Source organism: Musa acuminata, chromosome BXJ1-1 (assembly GCF_036884655.1).
Source record: "Musa acuminata AAA Group cultivar baxijiao chromosome BXJ1-1, Cavendish_Baxijiao_AAA, whole genome shotgun sequence".
NCBI lineage: Eukaryota > Viridiplantae > Streptophyta > Magnoliopsida > Zingiberales > Musaceae > Musa > Musa acuminata.
Genome location: NC_088327.1, coordinates 2079867 through 2098302, shown reverse-complemented (window position 1 = coordinate 2098302; position 18436 = coordinate 2079867). Strand labels below are relative to the sequence as shown.

At 36.0% G+C, this 18436-nt stretch overlaps 1 protein-coding gene across 3 annotated transcripts; it reads left to right on the top strand.

Moving 5' to 3' along the window:
• The first annotated feature begins 642 nt into the window (after positions 1-642).
• On the top strand, positions 643-18401 carry LOC135597094 (uncharacterized). 3 transcript variants are annotated; one of them, XM_065089729.1, is made up of 13 exons: positions 643-970; positions 3494-3631; positions 6842-6923; positions 8586-8662; positions 8816-8922; positions 10832-10961; positions 11105-11221; positions 11301-11386; positions 14115-14181; positions 14594-14672; positions 14777-14868; positions 16666-16809; positions 16937-17283. In XM_065089729.1, exons 2-13 carry the CDS (start codon positions 3497-3499, stop codon positions 16967-16969), a joined length of 1149 nt encoding a protein of 382 aa, XP_064945801.1. In that variant the 5' UTR covers positions 643-970; positions 3494-3496; the 3' UTR covers positions 16970-17283. The 3 variants fall into 3 exon arrangements, with proteins under 3 accessions (XP_064945801.1, XP_064945692.1, XP_064945753.1); XM_065089620.1 differs by having other exon boundaries at positions 645-984; XM_065089681.1 differs by lacking the exon at positions 16937-17283 and adding an exon at positions 18134-18401 and having other exon boundaries at positions 646-984.
• The last annotated feature ends 35 nt before the right edge of the window (positions 18402-18436 follow it).

Here is an 18436-nt window from a genome sequence, read left to right as displayed (position 1 = left end):
ACTGAAAAATACTATAATTTAGTATAAAAATATTATAAATATAACTTTTATAAAAATATTATTATATATTTTATACAATATTATAATATTTTTAGATATTACCCCAAAAATACTATAATTTAGTATAATATTTTTTATGATTATTATTGTTTTTGTTTTGTCACATTTTGCCATGGTTATCGTTTGCTGGGTGGGGCCAACACGAAAAGCTATTGGACGTTATTATCACCTCCTGCCATCACTATTCCCTGCACGGTGAACCAATTCCTTCGGCTGTACGGCGGGACACACTCTCACCTACCCCAAACATTCATACCACCTCGTACGATTACAATGGACGGCTGAGATAGGAGGGCCCGATGGCTGGACGGAGCAGATTCGAGAATATAAATGTAGCTTTTGTTTCCGTGGGGCCCGCAACTGTCAGCTAATCATAAAGTCTCGCACGGCGGCGACCTGAACAGCGATTACTTTTGGCATTCCGTAGTCGAACCCAAGCACCGACCTGCCTTGTGTTGCTAACTTCGTCCAATCATAGGCAGGTATATTAAACTGGGTAGTGATTAATAGAGGTAGCGTCGCTTATCACATTCGGCGAGTACGTTCACCGCTCTAAGACTTTCATCTTACCTACGACCGTTGGACCATCTTCGAAAGGCCTGTGGCGAACGGCGAGGCACCAGAACTAACGCCTCCATGCTCGTTAGCGGAGCAACGTGAGTGGAACGTACGCGCATATTCCCAGCTCTCTCACCTCAGCGTAAAGTGAACCACTCACGGAAAAAGTTGATCGGTTCCGACCATTCTCCGCTTTCCCTGTCGTCTCGCCCAAATCTTGGGGCGTTCGCTACGGAAGAAGAAATGGGGGACTACGTTCCACTGAGCCCAGGCCCCGAGGAAGCGGAAGCCTCGAGGAAGGAAGGCAGGAGAGCCGGAGGCACTCGCGTCGCCTCTCTCGACGTCTTCCGAGGTCTCTCGATCGCTGTGAGCTCTCTCTTAGCTTCTCTGACCCCTAGATTCCGGTCGCTGGTCTCCTGATTTAGGTCATGCTGTTCTTTTCTTGAGATAGATTTAGGTTTTAGTGGGTCGATTTCGTGATCTTGATGTCGATTGCGGGCACATTTCCATTTCTTGAACTGTTGTTTCGGTCGTTTAGTCCGTGATAAGGTCGCGGTACTCGTTTCTTGAACAAGAATTAGGTCATGGTCTATTTCTTGATCTTTGCGACTTGTTGGTATGTTACGCAGAGAGTAATGCGACATGTTGAGCCAGTCGATTGGTGGCAAATTGTACGCTTATCTTGATAAATGAATGCTTGGAAAAAGAATCAGGTTTTTAGTGAGTCGGTTTCTTAATCTTGAGATTCATTATAAGTTGTATGTTCTGACTCACGACCGCATGAATCTTCCAGTTTCTCGAACTATTAATTCAATTATTTTGTTTTGTGTCCAGATTAAGGTAATCATTTCTTGAGTCTTATGCAGATAACCTGCAGTGGGAATAGTATGATGTAGCTATGACAAGTTCGATGCTTAATTCAAGAATTTGAGAGGAGTGAAGACACCTTGTAGTGTGATAATATATTAGAATAAACGTAACACCAATTTTATGGAACCTTATTTGCAAAGGGAATATCTGCTCTTGTTTCTGGTTCCTTCACGTGTTTATCTGAGTGTTCTAACGTGAGATGATTGGATGACAAGCAAATTATGGAGCTAACTTAAGAAAATTATTAAGATATAAAATACCAAATGCATTATATCTAGTCATATCTAGTTATGATTTAAATCATTCCAAGCGATGATATAAATCTTAGTTTGATATTGATTTCGGCAATAGCTGGACTGGTACGATACCGATATATAGTTATCTAACTTGCTTTATTTAAAGAAGCTAGTCACTGTTTTAATTAGGCTTTAATTTTATCATTTATCTAATCATGACCTTATTCAAATAGTTCCAACGCTCTCTATGATAATCCAGATATAAACAAAATGATCACATACTGAAATGGTTAAATTAATTCTGGTATTGATTCAGAAACCATCAAGAAATTGCAGAGCCTATTCTCAGAACTAACCAAATTTTTCATAGGAGAGTGACATGCTAACACTGAACATCATCTTTCTCTCTTGATGAAGGGTATTTTGATACTAGTTGCGGTGGATTTTTGAATATGGCCTTTTTTTCTTTCGCATGCTGAAACTGCATAGTCTAATTGGCCCAATCAAATCATGCAGAATGATGTGCTGATTGAAGAACAACAAGATATTCTTGAACTTTTAGTAAATAGCTTGATTGGTTCCTTCCTTCCTGGCAACTGATAACTTTTATGTGCATGAGTTATTTTGTCCCATGAGCTGTTTATTTTTATTTATATGTATAATTAAGGTAATTAGGTTCAATAATCAACATATTTTGCATTTTAAAATTAAAACAAACTGTTTCTTACAACAAGTTTCCTATTTAGTATAGTTAGCAGATAGGTGCACATCTTATCATAAGTCTGTATACTACCTTATATATGTATGTACTGGTATGATATCAATATACAATTATATACATATATATATCATTAATAAAGATTTCCAGATTCACAATGGAGATATATATCTTCTTTTGATACATATAATTTTTGGAATAACTGACCTATTAACTTCGTTGAGCTCAAACCACTGGTCAAAATATTTAAGTTGAAGTTGATAATAATACGCCTATTATACTTTTATAAGCTAATATTAGTTTTAGCCCATTTCTGATGTGGGACTAATCAGGATGTTACAATCTTCCCCATTTAAGGGCTTGACATCCTCGTCAAGGCTAACATAGCTCAGATTTGACCCTAGCATGGTGCATGCGAGACATATCCCAGTGATGGTTTCATGCCATGACATATCCTCCGACCCTGCTCATTAGTAGCCCTTTTCTACTAGAACCCCTTACCATACCCCCAATACTAGGTCGGTTTTGATACCAATTTTTATGATCCGACATGATAGGATAACTGACTCCAAACCACTGGTCAAAATATTTAAGCTAAAGTTAATAATAGTACACCTTTATAGCCAATCTTAGCCTTAGCCCACTTCCAATGTGGGACTAATTTGTGTTACATATGAGTCTCTACATATTTTATGATAATTGTTTCCTCATTACTAATGCCTAACTAAAATCTTATTTGGAATTGTACTTCTATATATAACTTGTAACTTTGTTTTTTTAAGTAAATAGGTTATTCGGCATATATTAGTATCATAATTTCTAATAGAGTACATCTGGTAGTTCCTTACTTAAATCAAATGTGCACTATGTTATCAGGATTTTATATATGCTCTCATGGAAACAGCTAATGATACTGTGTTTAAAAATTTGTCTCTAATGGAGTTGGTTGTTTCTTGCTCCATAATGTTCTTGAAACTGTGCTTGGTGTTTTTTTATAGTTGATATCCTTGTTGAGATGATTGTTAGAATGTATCCCAAATTTCTGTTGCAGCTGATGATATTTGTTGATTATGCTGGTTCTGTACTGCCATTTGTTGCTCATGCTCCTTGGGTTGGTGTACGCCTTGCGGACTTTGTGATGCCATTTTTTCTTTTCATCGCTGGTATTTCTGTTTCAATTGTCTACAAGGTAAGAAGTCTTTCCTCCTCTTGTGATGTCAAGTTTTCTGTGACATGTTTCTTATCTATAAACTGATAATCATATGTTGTCCACATGTTTAATTTCTGTCTATTAATTTTGCAAAGTTAGTGAGTCATGCAAACAAAGGAACCAATACTTAACAGGGAGGTAATTTCCATTTTTCTTGTGGATTGTTCATATGTGTGTATATATATACAAACATACATATATGTATGCATACTTTTAGCGACCCATGCAAACAAAGAAATCAATACTTAACAGGGAGGTACTTCCCTTTCCTCTTGTTGAGTGATTCATGTGTATATATACACTTTCATGTTTCCATTGTTTCTTGTGAAATAAAATAAGCATGAAGCAGGAGCAGCAGAAATATTAATAAAGTGATCACTGGCTGCAGTGATAATAGGGACTAGAGTAAGAAAAGAGATGTAGAAGAGGTAGAGGTGATATAAGATACTAAGATGAATTAAAAAAAAGGCAGAGGAACAGAGATGAGGATAAAGGGCTAGCCAACTAGGAACTCTTTTCTGAAAATGAGAACTTTGCCAATTGGAGATGACCATTCAGACATGATGCCGGGGGAGTTACAATATTGGTGGAGTGATTGATGGACTGCAATATAGAGGCAGGGAAGGTATAGATCTAGGGGAGCAAGAAGGAACATAGAAATTCCAAGATAAAGATGGCAGAGGATAGAGGAAGAGGTGAAAAATAAACAACTGGAAACTCTTTTTTGTCAAAAAAAAAAAGTCAAATTTGAAAAGTCACCTAGACAATTTAGTACCAAATTCACTGAGCACTTGTTCACTTTGACTTGGACTTTCTAAGAGGAATTTGGTGTAACACTTTGGCTGATCAATTGGTGGTGTGATTTTTGTAATTTTAGAGTAAATTGGAAAATAAATCAGAGATTTATATATGGATCAGTATTAGCTCAGTGACCTACTAGAATGATACAGTTCCAGAGAACTGTGCTATACATAGACCTGTATCGTCCAATATCCTTGAATAAAATGTTACAAATATTCAAACTTTGAGGTAGAGAATTTAAATCTTGGTTCAATAACCGGTTTCGATAATTACTAGAATTGGTATGGTACAAGTGATGTAAATTGGGAGACCTTTTGATGCTACAGTAGACACGGAAGGGAAAAAACCAACCAAATCTGTTTGGATTAATGATGAATTTGGATTCAAGTTCAATTGACATGTTCTCAATTAAATCTAGTTATTTTCTCCTTTTTCTTTTTTCTTTGGAATAATTTTAGTGTTATTGGAAGTTTCTCTAAAAAGTATATATTGCCACATCCACATGACACTGATGACAGTATCTCTCATGATTCAAGTGGTCATACTGCTTGAAAAACATAAGATGCCTTCAAAACAAAAAAAAAAGAGAGAACTTATAATGCCAGTAACGTTACGCAATACAAAGTTGCACTCATTTTTTATTTTCTTCCTCTTTCCAAAAGTTTGTTTTGAACTTCTAGCTCTAGTAACATAGATTGCCCTAGGTATGCAAGATCATCATTGATCTGGATCTTTTAATGTAATCTGGGATGAACTAAATACATATATATGCATGACATATGCTAACCAATCTAGGTTGACTAGCTAGAATTAGTCTGGTAGTAGGTCCAAACACTAGGATTGTTTGTTATTGTGCAATCTAGCTAATTCTGATGGGCTTACCTAGTGCACCAAGTTCCTTTGTAACTGGAGACCGGGGTGGGTTTGAGTCACGGAGATAACCTCTCTAATCTTGGGGTTCGCTACTTTACCAACTTGTGACTGGCACTGTGTTGGAACATGAGATTTAATCCATGTTCATGATTTGTCTGAATCCATAATGCTTGACCGAGTTGCATATCTCGGTAAGTAAATTGGCCATCGGCTAGGTTAAAGTGTAGTCTTAAATTTGTTGAGAATTTAGTTGTATTAGAATTATAATATAAAAGTAAAATCTTTGTAGTTCGAATCCAAGATTTAATAGGATTCAATGAGGTGGCAAGATGACAAAGTAATGTTTATTTATATAAGGACTAATCATAATTGAATTCTTTTATATCTTCTGCCACATACTGTATAGTTTTAAGCATTGATGCACTTTGCTCGCACACAATATATTTTATCTAGGTTCCTCTAAAAATTTAAGTGGGGATCTAAAATTCAAATTGGAATTTTTCTAAATTCTAACTAATGATTAATGTTGTTAATTTTGGTATTTCACGCATGAAAATATGTCGATGGGGATTTGTAATAGGATTTGGAAGCTACACAGCAGTACCTTTAGAGCTGAGTCCATTTGATGGTGAGATTAGAGGGTATCCAGCCCTGTAGCCGTAAACAGGGAAGGAGTGAATGTAGTTTACTTGGTGCGATAGTGCTTTTTTAAGCCTAGTTCAATCACTTCTGGATGAATAAAAACCAAACAATTGACTTCGATTGATTATCTCACTCTGCATTATTATAATGGCATTTTCCCTGCCAAATGGTTTTCATCTTTGGAACTTAAACGAAAGTGAGCTTTGGAGGGTGAGACTAGCATAATGCTATTAAGTGTGGAGATCCTTGGGCGTAATAATATTGTTGTTTAGCCAAAATTCTGCAGTTTCATAAGAATTCCCCATGCTAAATAGGCCCTGAGTTCACTTGCTTTAGGAACAGTATTTCTATTATAACCATCACTGCTAAATAACTGCTTTTATGAATGGACAGTTCTAACTGTTTCTTTGTTCCATTTCTTATTTTGTACCTTTTTCTTCCTTTTCTTCTTTAGAGTCATTGTGTCCTAATTTTTATGATATTTACCATATACTCTCTATTCTCTAGTATAAAAAGCTTTGCGCTTTATTTTCAAATTTGAGAATGGGGTGGCTGGAGGGCCATTTTTATGTATAGTCATATACAAATGAGCTGTTCTTATACATTTTGCAGCAGACTATTGCTTACTCATGAAAATCCACTTAAATTTGGATTTTACTAGGATTTTAAATGCAGATCTTGTAGATAATCTTCTCCAAAAGCAATATGCTAATTTTTCCTAATATTGTTCTTCTGTTTTTAGAATAAAAAGGTTTATTTTTTAATGTATTTTCAAGTTGTTTATACTTTATACAATCTATGAAGTTACCAGGGATCTGTTTGTGACACATCAGAATGTTCCATGATTAAATGAAAATCCCTTTTTTGATTCAGAACAAATCCAGAAAACTTCAATTAACATGGAAGGCAATGATAAAGGCAGTTAAACTCTTCATTGTCGGTATTTTTCTCCAAGGTAACAGTATCAGATGTTCTCTCTATCTTTTTCAGAAGGTGCTTTTTATCTTATGTAATTTCTTGAATATGTATTTGTTCTTATTTTGATTAATACTTTATGAAAAAAAGTGTTGATTCTTGTGTCTTATAACCTAAATGATGCTATTTAAATAAATAATAAAATGACATATAACTATATAATGTACCAGCAAGATTCTCTCATTACAGACAGTAAAACAAAAAACAAACAATTAATTAATCGTTCATTGGTTCATACTCTCTGATTGGCAATTCCATTGTGCTATACTGGTTTGCTGTTAGAAAATGATTCTTACTTCATGATCAAGATCTGCCATTGCATTCCATTACTTTTTATACCATTTTTAATTAAATATGCTCTTTAAAATGTTCAAGTGTTTCTTGCGAGGTTTAACTTTGTTAGGGTGACTTATTTAGTGAGGTCTGTTTCTTGTTTGCATTTAACCATTTACATCTTTCCCTTTCTTTGGTTGCAAATGTCACTTGTCAATGTTTGTGCATCCATTATTTTTTTGTTCTGTATGATGAATGCGGCTTTTTCTCTTACAACCTTTTCCTTTACTCCTAAATAAGTTCCGTCCTGGCATTCTCTTGTGCATGACATCTCTGCCCTTGTATCCAATTTCCATAATCTTCGAGTGTTGACTGCAATGAATCTTTTTTCCTCAAAGTTGACATGGAAAATTTTCAGGTAGTTTATGGACATAACTCTATACAGTCTGTAATACTCTTTTATTTCCATCGAAATTTTGCTTCTTTAGGTCTCCGTTCACCAAGCATTTCTGCCAATATGAACTTTAGAGTTAATTTGCTACTTCCCAAGTCAATGGACATAGTTTTTTCAACTTTGTTATATGTTTATGTAGGTATTTGATGGTGCACTCTTGAAACATGTTCAATAGGCAGCAGAATGAGATATGAGATTGAAATGAGAAAAGCAGGGGTGATTTCTATCCAATAGCTTCACTATAATGGTCAAGTTTGCAAAGCTGGTGGAAATTGAAGCAATTTCCCAAAAGTACACACACACACACACACACACACACACAATCTCAGCATACTTTTGAGTGGTTGAACCCTTGGATATCTAAATAAATTTCTCCTCTTCCTGCAGTTTTTAGAAATATGGTCCTTAATGACCTTGTAAAGTATTACATACTAGATGCCACTTCTCTTACTTTTAGTGTAGTCTTCCTGTTATTCTCCCTAGGTTCTAGGGATAAGAGTATATTGATGGTATGCGCTGTATAAGACAATGATAGTAAAAATCAACTAGATGCCCTTTTGTATCAGGATGTTCTCTTCTTTGTTTCATATGTGCCATTGATTTACTTTTGTTACACCAGCTATTTAAGTTTCACTACAAGTCCTTCCTACCATTCAGTTCTATTAAGGATGTCATCCTTTTTAAAGGTCTAATGCTATTGATATCTCTTTAGAGATGCTTTCTTATGTTCATGAACTATAATGTTAGGTTGCATTTATCAAGGTGTATTGGCTGTTCTATTGGAAGCATGGTACTACTGTAGCATATTGTCTTATCTGAACATTCTATGTAACATAATCAAGTTTGTTTAGTTTATTTTCTTTTAACAATAGACCGAGTTGAATATTTACCATGTTATGTCATTTGTTATTTCAGGTGGTTACTTTCATGGAATAAATTCGCTGACTTTTGGTGTTGATATTCAGAAAATTCGTCTGTTTGGTGTTCTACAGGTATTAGTTTATTACAGAGTAAATGCTTCGTTTCCTGATATATTGTTTAATGTAATACTTGTTTCATGTTTTATTATTTTTTTCTAAAAATGCCTTGATATTAAGATTTTGATTATTATGTTAATTATTGCTTCTCATCTTCGTGAAAAACAGAGGATAGCTATTGGGTACATTGTTGCTGCTTTATGTGAAATATGGTTTTCGAGCAACCGAACTATGATCGTTGAACGTGGAATGTTTAAGAATTATCAATATCAGTGGTATGCAAATTGTTATTTTTTGGGTTATAATGCACAATCTTAACTTGGTGACTGTCAATTAAGTTACTTTATTTAGGCATGTGTATCTTTATCTAATTTGGATAACTTTGATGTTTGATTGTGTATTATAAATCTATAAGACTTTTGGATTTATAGTTTTGCCATTGCACTTGACTTGGTAAGTCTCTACTTTACTTTTGTAATCAAATTTGCAATTTATATGTATATGGGCTTGAAGTAGGCCATGCCCAGTAGTCGTCAGGGTTAAGGACATGCTAGGCTGGGTGGAAACCTAAGGCCAAATTAGTTTGAAGATCAAGTTGATACTTGCAATTGAGCCAAGATGGGTTGCTACCCATAAATCCAAATGCCATTTTGGATACCGAATGCGGGACCCATGTCGGTCCCTGACCGAATTGGTACTGGTTGGTACTGTTGTGTTGACACACGACATGACATATCGATACGCACCAGTGACTTGAAGAGGAAAAAGAACGAGAAGAGGAAGGAACAAATAGTGGTGGAGGAAGTGGAGGAGAAAGGAGGTAGGAAGAAGAGGAGGTGGTAAATTAAGAGGATCAGGAAGGAGGAAGATGAAACAACAAAAGAGCCAGTGAAGGATAAGGAGGAAGAGGAAGGAAGAAGTGGAGCCGATGGAGGAAAAGGAGGAGTGGAGGAAGCAGACCTGTGGTCAACAACATGTAGTGGCCGGTGGGGAGATAGGTGGCAGTGAACGATAGTGGTGACTCATGATTTTGCACTCCCTGCATACGGAGAAGACATTTATTTATTTTTTATTTTTTTAATGGGTCGGATTGGACCTCTTGAAATGGGGCAGTCCTTGTATCGGTTCATACCTGAACCAGTATGTACTGCTCATTTTGTACTGGTCTGAGCGAAATAATATTCCATGCGTAAATCCGTATCCAATCGCATAATTTTGCCTTGCACTATTGCTAATACGGCTACTCAGTGTCTTTTGGATTTCAATCACTCTAGGTTTGAAAGAAGATGGAAATTATTTTTATTTTTTTAAATTGTGCTATTACAGTAGTACTTTTACTTGGGCATAATTTGGGTTTGGGCTCAATCTCAAACCTACATGTCTCAAATTTAGGACTTATTTTTGGGGTGCAGTACAGACTTAATTTGTCACTTGAAATATGGTAAGTGTTTTGACAATAGGGAATGGAGAATTAGATCTATCCAGTTCTGTGAAACAGATTGGAAATTCATTTTTAGTTTTGTTCGACCATGAGACACAAGAAACTTGTGAGTTGCAACACATATTCGTAGACACCTAGTGGTTCAAAGACTTTATAAATACATGTATCTTATATTAAGAAGAATGCAGATTTGAATTTTATATTGCAAAAGAAAAAGTTATTAAAGTAGGTATTGTTACTGAAGTAAATATGTGAGCCAAGGAAAGGGAGAATATGTAGGTTATCCAATATGAATACTTTTTTGTCTATCAGCATCTAATAGCATCTAGATTAAAGATATCCAATGTGAATAATTTTGCTTCTGTGAAGTGGATCATATGTAGTAACTATGTGGAACACGAGATTTTGTTTTGTTGCCAAATCTTTCTTTGTGGTTGAGATGATGGTTCCATTTTATTTTGAGTCATGAGGATGCATGACAACCTATGACAACAGAGGGCTTATCCCTGTCTTTTACAAACTACTTCTGGTGTCTTCTTACAATCATAGTGTTTTTACTGTTTGACATATACTTGGAGCTATTGTCAAATATGTGGAACATGAGATTATCTTCCATTGCAAAATCTTTCTTTGTGGTTGAGATGATGGTTGCATATTTTCTCAAGTCATGCAGAAGCATGGTAATGCTCGACAACAAAAGGCTTATCCTTGTCTTTTACTTATTTCTACTAATTTCTTCTTAGGATCATAGTGGTTTTACTATCTGGTATATACTTGGGGCTGTTGTATGGTGCATATGTTCCAGATTGGCAGTTTGAAATGCAAGAAATATCATTAAATTCTTCCCTGCCAACTAGTTACACCATTGAGACGGTAATATCTCTTTATTGTTTCTATTTTGTAATTATGTTCTTCAGGGCTATACAATGAACTTGCTTTGTTTAAGAGATCTGTATTATTGGTACCATATGATGTTAGCTATACATGTACTTGGACATTAATTTTCTCATTCTCAGGTTAAATGTGAAGTAAGAGGTGATCTTGGACCAGCATGTAATGTGGCTGGAATGATTGACCGCAATGTCCTTGGCATCAAACACCTGCATAAAACACCTGTATATAGACATTTGAAGGTAATGAACTTACATTTGATATTTATCTAGATGTTGGGGATAATTTCACTTTTCGAACCATTGTCTTTTTAACAAATAGGAATGTATGACTCCGAAGGATGGTAATGGAGTGAACACTTACCCATCCTGGTGCCATGCACCCTTTGATCCGGAAGGCATCTTAAGGTATGTATATTGAATTATGTAACCTGTACTTTTCAATGTCAATCAATCATTAAAGATGTCCTACTATCATGAGTACACAGTTGCTGTTTTAAGATAGGATGATAGCCTCATATCAGGGTAATGTCCAATTATAGGATAATTGGCATCCAAAGGATGAAAAGATAGAAAAGAAAGAATATACCACTAAACCATGATAATCCTATTTCAGTAATGAAATTGCTAATGTTAAGACAGCCTCTAGAGTTATAGATATTGGTAAGCTAAGTTCAACTTATGTGAGAAAATTTCTTTATTTGAAAATCACAAAATCCCATGAGATCTTATTAGAAGACACCTCTAAAAATCTATACAGGGCTCCTGGCATCTTATTCTTCCTTAAGAAAAATAGGACCCAAAGATAAGAATACATCTCAACTTTGGAACTTGATTGATTATATTAACTACAAGTATGGACCAAAATACATCTCTAAACAAAAGCAAAATAGGAAGTCCAACTAAAGACCTTGTCTAGGACTGCCCAAGGTGGCAGACAATGTGGCAGACTGACAATCTTCAAACTTACCGCTTCATTTTCATTTGGCGTGGCATATTAGCAAGTAAAGAGGGTTCTAAGCACTCTGAGCTAAATCATGAGTTTCATTAGGTCATAAAGGTTGGTTGGTCCTTTGAAAATATTGAAAATGGCTCTATTTTGTCCTTATGAATACCATTTTAACTGACTTATGATCAACAATCATCTATTTTAAGTTTTTTCTCTCTTTGTTCTCTTCCTCACTACTAAGGTCAAACTTTGTATCTGTCATCCGTGTCGAGTAGTAGGCCTAAGCTCAGCTTCTTCCCTGTTGCATGGGTATAATCCCTACATTCAATCTCTTTCGGTAGCTTCCAGAAAAGCTTGCCTATAAAGCTCAGTGAACGTGTTAGCCAGTCATGGCAAATACTGAATCTCTTGTAATATAACATGATTTTTAATTTCGATGTGCACTGCCCGGTACAGGTGGTATGTACCGATCCGAGAGCGTCTCAACATGCGAACTGCCACTACCGGGTGGTACCAAATTTTTGGCCCTGTATCAGGCGATATGAGGCTGTATCGGGCGGTAACGATTGAAATTTCGACCGTTACCAACTTGTACCAGGCAGTACCGATCGATTTCGATCGTTACCGACTTGTATTGGGTGGTTTCAACCATTATCGACCTTTTAGCTATGTTTGGTGTACCGCTCGGTATGCCCTGGTATATCGTCGGTACGTACTATACCAAGCAAGGCTCAGTATGTCGGTACGGACCGAAATTGCGAACATTATAATATAGTACTCCATTCTTACTCCTATTATGGATTAAATTCATTTTCTTTGCTTTGCTTTCTTTTTATTGAAGATCTTTATGACTAAAAAGAAGCAAACTCTATAAACTATGACCGATCTTCAGTGGTCACTAAAAATTTAAATGAAAATCATGTTCATCATCTAGATGGTAGTCCTTTGACTAGCATTATACCTTACCTTTAAAAAAAAAACTAATGCTCCTATATAGCCTCTCTTTGAAGTATAACTTTCAACTCCCTAGGTCACCAGGAACAAGGTGAAACACAATCCACTATATTCATAGCTTATTCATCTGATTACTCTTCCATTTATTTATAGCTGAGTCGTTGACCTTCGGACTTGGTGAATACTCATACTAGGGAGGTTAGGCCTAGCATAGGTGTGTAGACAAACCTTCCAAACAAAAGCTTATGCACAGCTTTTAAGTACCAATAGAGAATGATCAGGTTCTAAACTCATCTCCGAATTTACAATGTGTTCAATACAAGGATTGTAATTTCGTACTATAACGAAGTTTCGAGTGTAGCTCGGTACGGTACAGAGTATCGAGCAGTACACCAGGGTGTATCGCCTTGACGATGCTCCGTTTCTTCTCCCCGCGATGACGCAGAGGATTCTTCTCCCCACGCAGATGAGGAGAAGTCACCGACGACGTCGAGGCCTCGTCGCCTAGGAGGTGACATCTCATCTGTGGCATCCGACGAGGGAGGTCGGCGACAAATCGAGATCATCGAGGGAGAGCGGCGTCGAATCTCCAGGTTCTCCCTTTTCTTCTCTCTCTTTTTTTTTCTCCCTCGGCTCTCCCTCGGCTAATACCACCTGGTAGCAAGCAGCGACGGTCAAAATCGACCATCACCGATCGATTTAGGGTGGTAACGAGGCGGAAGCAACCCCAATCGACGGTACCCCCGGTAGCGGGCGGTCCGCATACCGGTCTACTAGCAGACCAGTATGTACCGCCCAGTATGGGTGGTATTTTTTAAAATTAAAATCCTTGGTTCTATATGCCATAACTATTAATTGTTTAAAAGCCTAACAAAGTTTCCACATGAAAGATCAAACATTTATTTCTGGTTGTCTTGCTAAACTCCATAGCATATCAACTGATGGAATAAGTTTCACACAAATTTGTATAAACTATGTGCCTAGAAATTCATTAAAAAGCATGCATCGAGATCATATCTCATTTCTAACAAGCAGCCGATGGAGTAAGTTGCATAAGATAACATGGGTTGATTCAATCAACAAAAACTAGCTAGTATAGTCAGATTTCATATGTGGTATATATAATATATACTTTATTTATTAATCAAGGACATATCTACATGTTTCCCATCTATAGTTATTGTTTTTGCAAGACTACTGATATCTGATCATGTATGAAAAATCTGTTTGCAGCTCGTTAACTGCTGTTGTGACTTGCATATTTGGGCTTCATTTTGGTCATATTCTTGTTCTTTTGGAGGTATGAACACTATGTCAAGATAACTATAGCCTTGATAGTATTGGTTAGTCTCTGCTATTAATGCTTTCGTGAAACTCTATCTTGTGTTAAAAAGAAAATGAAAGCTATTTTCTTTACATTAAATGACGTACAATACAGCTCACACATGGACTTGAACATGAGACATATGTTCAACGGTGCACTAACCAACCAATCAGATGTCTCAACAGAGATGAAACTTGTGTTAATCCTGCAAATTCCATTAATTTTTCTCTTTTGCTGTATGCTTTTGAAAACATTTGATTACATTTTTCTGTTGATATATGTATGCTCATTTTTCTAGAATTCTTTTCCAGAAGAAGTTCCCAGTTCATTAAATCAAATTCAATAGCTAATTTGGCATTTGTATGTCTTACCAATGGCAATATTTCAGGATCACAAGGATCGACTAACAAAATGGCTACTGTTTTCACTTTCAGTTTTCACACTTGGGCTATTTCTTGCATTTATGGGTAATTCTCAAGTTGCTTTCCTACGCTTAGACCTGATTGACTTTTTCTGAAATATAGAATTAGTTCTATATTCTATTAGCTGAAAGAGATTCAAAATTTTGTAGGAGTTCCTCTGAACAAATCACTATATACAATCAGTTACATGTTACTTACAACGGGTGTCGCTGGATTTGTATTATGTGCTCTATATGTACTGGTAAGCTCCAGAATTGAGTATGAAAGTTCAGCCCTTTTCACACATGGACAATATTTGAATTTTGAGGCACAGATTATATAAATTTTTGATGCTTTCCTTGTTTACTGCTAAAATATGCCAGCTTGGTTAGGCTTATTGTACATTTATCTAAAAAAGTTTGTTTCCTTGATGATGGTAAAATGGCCTTTGACGTGTGTTTCCATGGTTTTGTTCTTCCATTTATCTTTGTCTCTTTTCTCTATTTCTCTTTCTTTTATCCTCTGCTATAATGTTAATTTTGTCTTTGGGGAAAGAATTCTTGATGTATTATTAATAGAGGAAGTACTTGAGAGGAGAATATTGAAGATCTAAATTTCAACTTGAAAGCAACTTTTTCTATTTGCTTAAGATTGTTATAAAGTTGAAGAGATGAAAAAATAATAAATTTGTAATAGTGCGTGGATGTGTTATATGAGGGCAGACATTTGATTTGAATTTAAGCTTTTTATCATGATGACAATGATGCTCATTTTTGCAAAACCTTCAAAGCCAATGTCAGCAGGTTTTCTGCCATGTCATCATGCCAGAGCAAACCATATCCGCTAGCTGGCTTGTTCAACTGATGACTTCTCCTGCTCGCCCATATATTATGGGCTTGTATAAATGAATTTGTTTGGCTATAGATTATGTAGACCTAGGCATTTTTATCCAACTTATTAGGCCAAATTGCTTAGATCGTAACAACTGGTACAATTTATAAGGGCCTTTGGCCTTCGAGGGCTAGAGTGATGTTTCAGATAATGTTACACAAGGTTTTATCTTGGGCCTGTACTGGTTTCATAATATATTTGACAGTGTCGTATCGGTACATTGGGTGGTATACAGACTCATACCGTCCGATACCAGTCAAAAAAAATATAATTATGAGATAGTATCGATAAGTACAGATCATATGGTCCGATTCCGGTCCTTCATCGGACTAGTAAATATCAGTTGGTAGGCACCATGCCACCTGTTATTTACAAACTTGGTTACACTTTACCCATGAAAAGAACCAAGGATATTTTAACATGATGAAAGAAGATTAAGTATTATTGCATTAGAACCTCTGAGATATGTTGTGGCCTCAAGAAGACTTCAGGAATTTGATAGTGAAAAATCATGTAATTTAATTTTTTATGTGAAGGAGAAAAGGAATATCTTGTATATGTTGCATGGGGCTGCATCTACTGCCTTGACATAAAAATTTGCTGAGCTACATAGTTAGCCTGCTCCATTCAAGTTGTTGGGTTCATTCCAAGTGTATTTTCTATCTAAATAGACATTTGATGTGAAAGAGTGAAGAGTTTTGTGATAGGATACGACCCTCCATCTAGGTATTGTTAAAGTTGAGAAGGCCACCTTAGAGACATTGAAAGGGAAGGAAGAGAGGTTGCCACCTATTTGATAGCTGTAGTCTGACCTGAGATACCAATTAGATTCAAAAGACAATTCTCATGATTCTAAAAGATAGCTGCTAGAAAACCATAAATAAAGTCAGTCCAAAAATCACATCAGGAAACAAAAAACACTATTATACTTCCACCGAGGGTGGATGAGAACTAATCCCTTTAGAAGCTGAATAGGCTTCTTTTTCTTCTATGAAACCGTGTAGAGATCTTTCATTGACTAACGGAATGTTGTACCAGATGGAGTGGACATCTTTTGCTGAAATATGTTTTCCTCAGACATATTTTGTGTGCATTCATCATTTGTAACTAAATCTACTATTTTCTTTATGTTTCATTTTGTTTGCTTGCCTTGTTCTTTTTTATGCAGGTGGATGTTTATGGATATAGGTGTCCTACTTTTGTGTTTGAGTGGATGGGAAGGCATTCTCTTTGCATCTTTGTTCTTGTGGCCTCGAACATAGCTGTCATCGCACTACAAGGGTTTTACTGGAGAAACCCTAAAAACAACATTGTAAGTCTCACATCAGTAATTTTCACTTTTGACTAGAAGGGCATGTTTAATTTAGCAAATGATTTTTTAAACTTTGATCTCCATTTTTCATTTCTGTTTCCTAACTAGTTTTTCCTATTCAAATTAGGAAAATGTCTCTTTTTTTCTTTCTCGTCCTTGAACTTCTTGGTAGTGACAAACCAACGATAACAACACCAGAAGCAACCACAATGGTGTTGTTGGTGTGATAGTGGCCATAGCGCTGTTGGTGTGGTCGGAAGCTGGTGGTAGTGGTGTATGATGGTCATAGTGATGGAGTGTTGCTGGCGATCATGGGTTATTATTACATAGCAATAGTGGCAAAGGTGGTGATTATTGTGTGGCTAAAGTGGCAGTGGAGTTGGTGAGGGTGACAAAAATTGACCGTGGAGGCAAATTCTCTACTTGATTGGAATGGCTACCAGCTTGACCCTCTCAAACACTTTTAGTTGGTGATTTTGTTCTAGCGAACCCAAGTGTGAGGTCAAATTCCCTTTTTCTGGAAACTTACTGAAAGTGGAGCCAAACTTTCTACATTTAGAGTACTAAATGTGGAGGCTAAGTTCCATCTTCATTCTTGAAAAACTATTTTGAGACATGATAATACGAGGACTTAATACCTTATTCATTTATTTTCAACAAAAAAGTAAGCAAAAATTTTGAATAAGGTTTGGATTTACATAATTATAGATAAAAATGAGATGATAAAAAATTTGCATTCATCATCATATCACTTTCAGAAAAATAACAATGTTACAGGCAAATAGGAGGTGTCCATCTTGTTTCTACTGTATGCTGGGTCACCTATGTTAAATGTTATATAGCTTGCTTGAACCCACCACATATGTAATGACATTTCTACTCTCTGTATCGTTTTATTCGTCTTTATATTCCAACATCACAAGGATATATCGTTTTCTCATTCTTTCTTTCAAACGAACATTATATTCTTGTATGTGCCTTTGAAATGAACATATATGCTAGTTTTTCTTCATACATGTAAAACTTGCACATGTACATCCATGACAAGGATGCAGCATGCTTTAAGATTTTCCAACCATTGGGAATTTGTGAGTAAACCAATGCCATCTGAAGCAATATCCATATCAGTAATGAAATACAATCTGCAGAAACCTATTTTGTACAATGATAGGATGCAGCTTTCCATTATCCATTATTTTTATGCTTTCTGTGCCCCATACAATAATTTCTTTACTTCCTCGGGACATCTTTTTATGAGTTCAATTCACGCCTTTTTTTTTTTTTTTTTGTTAATTCAGCAATGCTTGTTGGTTCAATTTTGTAGGTCCATTGGATAACATCACTCGTGCGATAGTATAGAAGGACTGCTGACATGGAAAACCATTGTTTCACCGGACCCAACACTCGGTCTCCAAGCTGATTACTGGAAGTCCGTAGTATTAACATCAGTATCTTGTAAGGAGGATCTACTAACATATTTGCATTGTCGTCCTCGACAAGAATAGATAACAACAATATCTATTCTAGCTGTAATTGGGTTTCTTGAGATGATAGCTAATAAATAATATATATCATGAATTCTCCCTCCAAAAGCTGCTCCCACAGCATATAAACGAAACAAAGATAC

Excerpts from the sequence above, each read along its gene's own strand:
- LOC135597094 (XM_065089620.1), top strand. The coding sequence starts at position 862 with ATGGGGGACTACGTTCCACTGAGCCCAGGCCCCGAGGAAGCGGAAGCC. Across the intron at positions 11,222-11,300 it reads CTGTATATAGACATTTGAAG|GAATGTATGACTCCGAAGGA; the intron begins GTAATGAACTTA and ends TTTAACAAATAG. Across the intron at positions 16,810-16,936 it reads GAAACCCTAAAAACAACATT|GAAAATGTCTCTTTTTTTCT; the intron begins GTAAGTCTCACA and ends TATTCAAATTAG.